The 10938-nt window shown below is 48.5% G+C and overlaps 1 protein-coding gene and 1 pseudogene across 1 annotated transcript; both read left to right on the top strand.

Annotated features, from left to right (window-relative positions):
• Positions 1 to 5115: 5115 nt before the first annotated feature.
• On the top strand, positions 5116 to 10549 carry LOC126547307 (uncharacterized). Its single transcript, XM_050195274.3, has 2 exons — positions 5116 to 5610; positions 8705 to 10549. Exons 1-2 carry the CDS (start codon positions 5264 to 5266, stop codon positions 9708 to 9710), a joined length of 1353 nt encoding a protein of 450 aa, XP_050051231.2. The 5' UTR covers positions 5116 to 5263; the 3' UTR covers positions 9711 to 10549.
• Positions 10550 to 10758: 209 nt separating this feature from the next.
• Positions 10759 to 10938, top strand: LOC126520991 (U2 spliceosomal RNA; annotated as a pseudogene).

Raw genomic sequence — 10938 nt, forward strand, 5'->3', positions numbered from 1 at the left:
TTAGAACAGCAGTCAATGAAAATTAAAAACTCATCAACGTATCTCAATATTTTAGGAACCGCAGTGCCTTGAATTTGTAACGAAATGTCACGGTCTAACGAGGATAAAAACAAGTCACTAAGAATGGGAACAATGCAAGAGCCAATACAAACTCCGCTCTTCTGCAAAAAACGTTGGTTACCCCAAGTCATGAAGGTGGTATTAAGATAAAGCTGTAGAAGTTCTAAAAACTGACTGCAAGACATGCCGGCCTCATTTTGGAAGGAAACAGCACCATGCTCATCAATACATTGGTTAACACAGGACAGTACGCTTCTATGCGGGAAAGAATAATAAAGATCGTTTACATCGATAGAAAACGCCTGAAGACCACGGTCAGAATGTGATTTCAAAAAAATCAATCACAGTATCTGAGCTCCTAACGACAAAAGGTTGTTGACAGGCAGAAGGCCCAACTGTCAGCTGCAGGTTGGCAAGTTGACTGATCCAAATGCCGTCCCTTCCGATAAGTGCAGGAAGCATCACCGCAAAAAGTTTGTCGTGTGTGTCCACCGCGTGCTTTACAACCTCCCGCTTTCAAGTGGGAAGCTATATGTCGAACAAACTGGGCGTTGCCTCAATAATCGTCTCCGCGAACACAGCAACAATGTAAAAAATGGCTCCGGTGGTTTCTTGGCGATTCATTGTCGCGATCATGGATGCAAACCTCTTGAGGACCAATGCACGATTGTTTCCCGTGGCAGCACGCAGCTCATCTGTGAAATATCTGAAGCGCAGATGATCGCGAAATTGGGTGATAAGTGTGTTAGCTTCCCTTCTCTGGCTCTCACAGAAAAAAAAAAAAAAAAACTAAGTTTCTTGGGGGCGGCATCACATGACTCGTAACTATGTTACATGAATGCGCAGTTCATTTTCATGTAAGCGCACGCGCAGCCCAAACTACTTCAATGTATAAAATCGATTCTGTGGTACAATAAACTTAGTTGAAAGTTTGCGCTTGGTGTGTCGTCTTCTCTTACGTCCGTGTCGTTTTTGTTGCGCAATATCATTTGAGTAATGGATTACCAACTTTCCCGGCTTTCCCGGAATGCTGCTCTCATTAAGAATCGAATAAGTATATTTGAGAAAATCGACTCTTGTATATCGGATGGAATATCGAATGCTTCCTCCTTTCTAAACGGAGTAAGCTTGTTTGGTGAGCATGTGGTGAAAAGAAGAGTGGTTTTTCTTACTTTATATTTTACACTTATACAAATATGTAATTTGCAAATTGTCACACAATCAACTGAGGAACTTGTAAATGGGAAACAACTGTTTCCAGTTATGTACTGTCATCACGAAAATGTCATTAATAAAAAAAAAGAGAAATTAACATGTTCCCAGATGCGAGAAGAATGTAAGTCGCATCTTGAAGTTTCTGCGTACAACAGCCGCTATGTTTCCAAAACAAACTAACTGCCGAACTGAAGTTCTTCTCAGGCACAGGCGTATGGCAACCTGTTTTCTGGCATAGAGACGTTAGTGTAGCTACACTCGTGAGAACACAAATGAGAGAATATGTTTTTAACTCTCGGTTCATATTCTTATTTTATGTTGCCCTATTACCGTCAGAACGATGGCTCTTAGTTTTATGCATTGCTTTATTCTTATTGGCGTCGACCTTTTGATTTGTGTTAGCGTTACGAAGCATTCCCTGCATGTATGTATTCATTGAATAATTGTCTTCGTTGTACTTGTAACACGTGTTCGTTTTCTTATTGCGCTATTCTTTTTCATGAAGCTGTTAAGGGCTACTTCCCCCCAGGATCGTGTCAACGTTGCCGACACAAAACTCGAGCCTTGTCCTCAGGCGTCCGCGTCAGACGCCTCTTGCAGTTTTCGTTGCCAGTTTCTCGCGAATACTCTGTAGCTCTCAATATAATCTATATATACCGGAAAAACTTATACTGAAATTGGCCGCTAAAACGACTCCATCATTACGGCGAGTTTCATTTACTTATCATAATTAGTTCGCTCTCACAGTGAAGTTGTAAACGTTACAGAATTTCCGTCTGCTGTCAATACATGGCCCTCTACGGAGGGAGTATGGTTACAAAAGACTGCTGTAACTCATGTTTTATCTAAACTACCCCAAAACCTATTATATGACAATTAGCCGCTAAGACGACTCTATCATTATGCCGAGTTTCATTTACTTTTCGTAATCACGTAGTTCACCGTGAAGTTGTAAATATTGTGGAATTCCCGTCTGCTATGCGGCGGTACTCGCACACGTCACTACTTAGTAAAAGAATAAGAATAAATCACTCCACAGTCAAACGATGTATTCGTTGTCTGTTTACTTTAATAATAATAATAATAATAATAATAATACCTACATTATTTATTAGTACCTGATACCTATACCTTCGGCATACTTATACATTACCTCGAAGTAGAACTGACTGCGGTTTCACAATGTTGTACATATTGCCTGAATGCTATACGTCATTTTCTGCTATTCGAGACTCATTTGTGACTTAGCTCTTGTTGACCTTATATTCTAGAGCATTTGACTTTTCCTTTATTATTGTAATTTTACACTGTTTCCCGTTAATCCAAATATATTTCATACTATGTATTTGATATGCGAGTATTCCCTACATGGTACGTATAATTACATTTGAAGTTCCATATATCTTTGTATAACGATCTACGTAAGCCTTGTAGTCCCATATATCTTTGTATAAAGATCTACATAAATCTTGTACTCACAATTTCCGAGGTACTTCATTGCACAACACATATTGTACTTTAATATTGCTAAACATTTTCATTTTTTTTTCTCCTGTTGTAACTGTCAATGTTGTTAAATGGGTTCGAGAGCTTTGTCAAGCGGTCGTATAGACTGTTTTTTTCTCTGTTACCCCCAGTTTGTACTGCAGCACACTGTAATGCGAACTGAAATAAAGCTTTGATTGATTGATTGATTGATTGATTGATTGATTGATTGATTGATTGATTGATTTACAATGTCCTGAACATTTCGCTGCGCGTGTTCGAAAAAAGGTTTTGCGCTCACCGCTGCACTGTCCTTGCTCAAATTTTGCAGAACGATCGCATTTTGGTGTCGACTTTGTTTAGTATAACACTTCGCACAGTTCATTGCCTGGTTTTTGAGAAAGAAAAAAAGTGCAAATTTGCCTGCGCTTATAGGGAAGCGAGCTGCTGCCGCGACGGAGCCAGCACAAACTTGTGTCGCCACCTCTCGTCGTCTGCAGAAAGCAGCATTTCAGGGAAGGAAGCCGCGTTCCAGGAGCGGCTAACACGCGGCAGCCCTAATATAGTATTCGAAAACCTTCGAATATTCAACAGTTTCATTGGGCGAATTTTTCGGTCGTATATGAATTGAAACGCAAAGGCTATGCGATTCATATTCGATATTTAGAATGTTTGCGCACCCCGAAAAGTTTTCCTGGAGGCCAGCCCGTAAAAAAACACTTACCTTATTTGATGCACGCGGCAATCAGGCCAAGGGCCAGACAACCCAGTAACTTCTAAGATGATAAAAAACTTGGTTGCTGTGGGTAACTGGCGTCTCCTCCGCTGCCGTCCTGCAGAATCACAAGAGAGAGTTATTCTTTGCATCGGTCTGTCTCTCCAGAGACTCAAGTGAGGGTTGGTACACGCTTCGTATTCGAACAAGAAAAAGAAAATTCGACAACTTCTGGTAAATTCTGGAATCGAATACGAATCGATTAGCCAAAGACTATTGAATTTGTACTCAAAGTGTCGAATATTCGCGCACCCCCGGAACTTATGTTTTTTTTTTTCCCCACCGATAACAAGCGACGATATCATATAAAAGTGGAACACGGGTGATCAGGGAAGTGTATAATATCAGCCGAGTTCAATAGGATGGCGAAGCAACCGACGTCGCAGGTTTCATTGGCCAGATCCGGCACTCTTTCGTGTGAACCAGGGCTGGCTAACCGAAATGAGGCCATCTCGACTCGCCGACGGCCTCCACCCTTTGGCACCGTTATTGCTTCGCATGGCTGCATTCTATCGCGCTGGTCTCGGCGTTAAAGGAATGCAGGAGGTCCTCGGTCTCGTATCGATCCCACGGGCGGCCCACGAGTACAGCGACAATCGCGTGGCCTTGGGCACAGCTTCGCATCGCGGTATCATGGGCCTCGGTCCGCTGTGCTGTGCTCTATTCTGTTTTCAAGGCGTGCACTGCGGAATGGTCGAGCTGTTGCGTGCCTTCTTAATTTTAGAGCGAAGTTTTCTTTGCAACAATCTCCTAGCGTTTCAGATGCCGGCTGCTTCTGCACAGCCGACAGTATACGACAACTTCAGCCATCAGGCATGGGCAACTATAGGCATGTGTACGACTGTGGTACGAGAACATTCTTGGCAAACGCCCAAGAATGGGTATGTGCCACGGTTTAAGTGCCCTAATAGACAAGTAGAACAAGATGAAGGAGCTCGAAGAGATCGAGTGAGCCGGTCACAGGGAGTTGAAGATGTCGGAATCAAAAGTAACTTATAATGCGGTGAAAGAAGTGAAGTGTACAGAATCGAACCGAAGCATGCATTGAGGGAGGAGCGTTGAGCGACGGATAGGCCATCGGCAATTTCGTCCGCGGTAGAATTTCCAAACAGGCGTACCACGTCCTCACGCTGCGCCCCCTAAGTGGCTTGAAAACCCTCGTGTGGACCCCCGCTCAGCGACTGTGCCCGGCAACGCGTCGGCTCACAGTTTGGCTCGAGATCTCGCGCGCCGAGCCTCGTCCGCGGATGCGGACGGCGTGAACGAGGAGGAGAGACACGAGGAACCCCGCGAGACTTATCACGAAATAGCCCATAGGCATCGCGTCGCGCGCTCCCACCACCGGCCAAGCAACTCGATAAAACGCAAGTCGTCGCGTTTAGGCGACTCCAGATAAGCACATACCCACCACCCACAGTACATTACTAAAATCACAGGGGGCAAGGAAAGCGAGCTATGCAGGCTCTGTTCACAAACAGGGACACTCACACACATAATGTGGGAATGCACCTCGCTCCCGTTTTCTCATCCCCCCGTCAGCAGCGAAACTGACTCTACAGCCTGGCTCAGTTACGGGGACGTTGACCGACAGCTTGAACTGGTGGACTGGGCGGAGAAGGCCAAGCAGGCCCAGGGCCTTACTTGAGCCCGATCCCTCAGCCACCTCCCCCTTTCCCTTTCTCCTTTTCAATAAAGTTTACGACCACCACCACGAAGTCGGTAACACAGATGGAAGAAGTCGGCTACACAAAACCGAATAAGGGCCTTCGCGAATCGAAGCATAGTGGGTACCTCAGCATTTCCTCCTGTATTGCTCCAAGTAATTTTATTGTCCCTTGTTATCTAATAACAAGCGTAAGCCTAACGCTAAGGATTGTTTACTACCACGACGCAGGGGGCCCACCGAGCTGCCGTCTCGAAAACGAAGAAGTACGAAGTGTTCACGAGCATCGATCTCTGAACAAAAAAGCGGAAGAAGAAGAAGTGGATACGGATCGTGAGGAGGGCTCTGCGGAATCGTCCCGAGGTGAAATTCTTTCCATGGCGACTGACCAGAAGAAGCTTCCCGATTCCAGGTGAGGTTTCCACGTGTGACGCAATCTCTAGACTGGCTGTCGCAGGCTCATTCCGGCAAAAAAAAAAGAAATGTGCCTGGGATTTCAACATCGCTTGGGCCTATTTATACAAGCGAAACTTCTGTTAAGCACAGTTAGAAACGCTTCTTTAGTGCTTCCTTCCGGCGTGCTGTGTTGGCAAGAGGCTCAGACTCAGCCTGGTGCCTGCGGCGAAGAGTATACGCGCTCCCACCGGCGCGTGCTTCATCCATGGCCAGACTGAGCGACCAAGCGCCGCCGAAGCAGCTGCTAAGGTGTGTTTAGAGTACGCCGTTATCAGCGCGTTGGCGAGAATCGGAGCGCGTTGACAGCGCCCGGTTACGTAGGGTGCACCAGTGCGTTGAACCATCGGTCGAAATGTCGACGCTTCTCTTGCCAACGTGACGTAAAGTGTGCGCGTTCTCACGCTACGTTAGGCTATATTTAGCCCTTTAAACCCTCGCCTAGTCACTGGCACACAACGGCGAGGCTCGAGCGAGCGCAGCTGCGACGCCTCTCCCCAGCGGATCACGTGACGTCCCACTTTCACACGTGCTCGCCGGTGGCTGAAGGTCAAACGCGCGCGGAGATTGACCTTGGGAGTCGTACATCGAGGATTAGAGCTTTTGTTCTAAAGGAGACGAAAGAACAGTGACGATTCTGCACTTGGCTCTCGAAGTCGTTTTTGATGGCGTTTGAGCACTTTATGTCCAGTGGCAGAATATTTGGGACTAATAATGCAGTCTCTCCGGGGTGGCAAGCGAAAATCGCAAAGAGCTGCGCGCAAACTCAACAGTATTATTTGAAGGACTCAGATTAGGGGAACAAAGCGGCCTGCAAACGAAAAAATTCGAAGCTACCTGCTTCCATGCGCAAGCATCTTGCGCATGGAAGCAGAAAACAGGCTTCTTGGGTCTCCTAATCTGAAAAGTAAAGCCAGTTCCACACAGTCAAAGCCGCCAAAACAGCAGAGCTGGAGGTTGTTTTCTCAAGTTTGAAATCGTGTTTAGCCCGACTTTCATGAAACTATTCTGTCTCGTTGTCGTCGTTTTGCTAGATTCGAGCTTCGGTTCAGGATTGCGCACTCTTCATTTGCGCGAGGCTGTGATCAATTAAACCAGTCTATCAGACACCTTGCAACTGTGGCGGCACTCACGGTCGAGGATTTGTCTCTTGGACCATCCATCGGCACCCTCGGTGAGAGGAATCTCTCTGCGTGAACGTCTCTGCTCGGCCCCCTATTCTCGAACTTGGGGGTTAGCTTGCTTTTGCTGGCGCTTGTCTTGGGTTGCCTGCTTTTGAAAGTGGGGTTTGGCTTGCCTCCACCGGCCCTTGGCTTGCGCTTCCCGACCTCGATCCTCGGTGGTAGCGGCATTGTTCCGCTTGTGCTTTGCTTGCGCTTCTCGCTCTCTAAGCTCAAGATTTGCGCACCGTCGGCGCTGCCGCTCGCGCCGAGCAGACTCCATGGGGCGAAACGGCACGCGCCGGCGAAACACCTGCTCCTATACCCCTCTTCTTCGCCTCCCCTGGCGTGCGCTCTGGCGCGCATTGCGCCCCCCCCCCCCCCCGCGTGACACCGGACAACGGATGGCGAAGGGTCGCAGTGCTCCTCAGCTTAGTCGCGCAGACTAGTGACTCGCATCTGACAGGTAATATGAGCGGGTTCCATATACGACTGACTTTCAGTACACTAGCAGCCTTTTCTCTCTTTTTTTAGCCCGCACCATTACAGATCTCCGCCACAGGCAGTGATCGAGCAAGCGACATCAAGCTCAAGCGGAACGCCATGTCCAAGTAGTTACCGCGGCAACTGGTTGATATAGCTGAATGTGACAAAAAAATAATCGGTGAAGTCCGAGCAGTCGTTACAGTGGTCACACATAAGCGACTAATCTTTAGTATATGTGGGATGATTTAGAAACAGTGGCGCTTTGATGCAGATATGCGCGTTGATGCAGCTGCCACTGCATCGGAAGAAACTTTATGGAGTTGCGATATAATTCACTGCAACACAGTTACCTAACGCTCCGATCAGCACCCGCGCCGACTTGTTCGGAAACAGCGTGTTCTTCGCCGCTCGGCATTAAAGAGGAGCGAGGGTGGCAGCAGGCGTCAGGGAGAGAGAAAGCTTTATTAACAACTCTTCGTACGAGTAGTCGTTGAGCTGGACTGCGACCGCGTCGGAGGCCCCACTCTTGGCCTCTTGGGTAGGCTCAGGGACTCCTGGTACAGCACAGTGTGTTGGCTCCGCAAAGTGGCCACCGTTGTTTGTCGAATGTTCGTGGTGGAATGGTCCACTCCTCCCCCAGTTGGCGGGACGCTTCTTCGCTGGTAATATAGAACATCTTGTGTATTTAAAAGAGCACGTCACGGAGCACTCCCGATAGGTTACTTGATGAAGGGCTAAGCGCCGCGGTGCGCAGTCTTTACAGCTTTGGTAGCCTAGGTCCATTTTAGTATAATCGTGAATGGCGTGGCTTCAGTAATGTCTGTGTTTGTGCTGTTAGTATGTTCGAGGCTGGCTGTTTTGGATGGATCTAGGATGGTGCGCGGAGTAGTGTGATTGCGACCTTGCGAGATTTAAGATCTACAGCCAAGTTTCGCGATACATATGCAGCTTTTTTATGGGGTCTTAACACTATTTTCCTGCTGAATATGGCGAGCGCGATGAACGCGGTTTTCCCTGAAATCACCATCAATAGCTGTTTTCTGAGTAAATAAAAATTAAACGAACAGTAAGTCGGTGCATGATGAAGCTTCAACGCCGTGTTTATTTTCCCATGAATATCTATAGTGGCCCACCATCGCTCCGCGTGAAGCCAAAATGCATATGCCTCGGGTGGAAATATTGGCGCAAGCGCCGTTTGCGCCTTCAAACAAGGCCGATGGGCTTTGTTTCCAGTGGACTGAAATTTGTTCCTGAAATTTGTAACGCGTCGGCCGCCTTCAGTAGGCTAACAGGAACACTCATAAGAGCATGAAGAATTTTTGAAATCGTCTGTCTAAGCCTCTCCAGGGATCCTCCTCCTTGGCCATGTGACTCACCACTAATCTTCTGCTGGCATTCCATTCGCAGGGATGCCTCGACGATTCCTCCGCGTTCCGATCAAAGCCAAGACGGGAGCGAAAAGAAGAAAAAGAAGAAGAAACGCCGGCTCAAACGCGACGATCAAGTGTCTCACCCGAGCTGCTTGGCGCAGGAGTCCACCACGCCTTCGCAGCAGTCGTCGACGGCGTCGGTGTCGTCGAGCACGACACTGACGCCGGTCGTCAGCGTGTCGCCTAAAACAATCGACTCGACATCGTCCGCCTCCGGAAGCGAATCGGTCAGCACCGCGGCTTGTGAGCCCGCCTGGTTGATACCAAAAGGAGAGGCAGACGTTACTGCCGTCAACGTCTCGTCGTCGTTGCAACAAAAGAGCGCCACGGAAGGCAAGAGTGCTGCTTCGGCCCGAGAACTTGTTGACCCGCGGCCGACAGCAAAGCCAGAGCGGCTGCAGTCAGAACCCTCCTTCGGCACCACGGCGCCGCCCGGTGCTCCCCCATGGAGTCTCCGATCCTCCTCCCGTGTCTGGGGAGGGAGCCTATTCGACCTGTCCCCAAGCACCAAGATGGACGAGACGACCCTGGTGATCGGATCCCGCGCAAGCGCACCCGAGCTCTTCGGCATGTGGTCACCTTCGCCGTCGATGGAACCACGCAGTTACGGTGTTGCCTCTAAGGATTCAGCCACGGCGCCATACCCGATGCGTCAGTCGTTGAGCGCGACCACGTCACGGCGCACAAGAATAACGATGCCGTCGTGGCTCTTTTCAAGACTTCGAGGCCCCGAAACGCCAGGCGGCTCGTCAGTACCGTCAGCAATGCCTCCGTTGACGGGACAGCCGCCCTACGGTGTGGGCACAGAATCCGGCGGTGCTCGGAGCAATCTGCAGGTGCCGTACACTCCTACTCTGATGTCGACGGACGCCTCGACTCATCTGAAGAATGCCGAAAGCCGTATCGCCGGAAGGAAAGACAACCGTTCGCTGAGCTTTTGCCAACTGGATGATGATCGAGACGTCGTGAGTATACATGTATAAAACAAGAACTGTAATTTGACTTCTTCTTTCTTAAGCGAATAGATTTTACCTTTCGTGCTCGTTTGCGTGGTCGGTAGTTGGTGTTCGAACTTTCACGCCCGATACAAAAGGCGACGATTTTCGCGCGCGTCCTCGCGCAACCAAGATTGGGTCACCGTGGAACGCCAACTATACGGGGGCGCGTTCACATTGGCAGGACATTCTTCGGTCTCGCAACGCCGATTCTGCGGCCGCTGATCTTGGCAGCGACTGGGAAATCGACGTCGCGCGACTTAGAAGTGCCCTCGTCGCGCCGATCGATCCGAGACAGATTTTCGTCATAGAAAAACAAAAACAAAAAACAAAAAAAACAACGAAACCAAGAGCCATTCCACTCTGGGAAGGTATATCGCCAGCAAAGATGTTTGGCACGCCACACAGAGGTGACGCAGAATTTTGAACAAAGGTACGAACTCATTTACCGTTATCTTTATATACATTCGCGTGAACGACAGGACCACCGCCCCGAGGTGCCAGAAAAAAGTTGACACGCGTGACGTTTCAACGGGACCGCCACCACGCGAGAGCCGAAGGAAAGGAAACTATTCACTGTAAAAATGTTTACACGCTTAAAAGTGTTCTATTGTCGTACTGGTAACACCCTTACCGTTAGGGCCTTACAAAAAGTTTTACAGGACGACAATGGAGCTCTAACTAGACATACGATTACAAAAGATGTAGTTGAAAACTGTGTATTCGTTCTGACAGCCTTGGGCGCTCAAGAATATCCGACAGGACAATTTCATATCTCTGCCTGAGAAATTCTCTCGTCAGATGTTTCCGTGCGCCCAAGGCTGTCAGACTGATTACATAGTTTTCAACTGCGTCTTTTGTCATTGCCCGTCTAGTTAGAGCTCCGTTGTCGGTCTCTATAAGCTTTTGTAATGCCCTAACGGTAACGGTGTTACCATTGCGACAAGAAAACAACCTTAAGGGGGTAAACATTTTTACAGTTCGGATACGTAAGCACTTGGAAGGCCGACAAAGAGAGGATGGGGTGAACGTAGACATGGCCGACGCGGGTCAAAGTGTAGTATCTGTTCTTATCAGCTTAATATCTGATACGGGTTCTATTTGGACGCAAGTTATAAAACTTACTTGTGCAAGTGGGCGAAGTGCTTGAAGCCTGCTTCACCTCCGCCGCGGATCGGTCAGGTATCGCATTATCTGTGGCATCCACCCACGGTTT

The sequence above is a fragment of the Dermacentor andersoni genome, chromosome 3, assembly GCF_023375885.2.
Source record: "Dermacentor andersoni chromosome 3, qqDerAnde1_hic_scaffold, whole genome shotgun sequence".
In the NCBI taxonomy this organism is placed as follows: Eukaryota; Metazoa; Arthropoda; class Arachnida; order Ixodida; family Ixodidae; genus Dermacentor; species Dermacentor andersoni.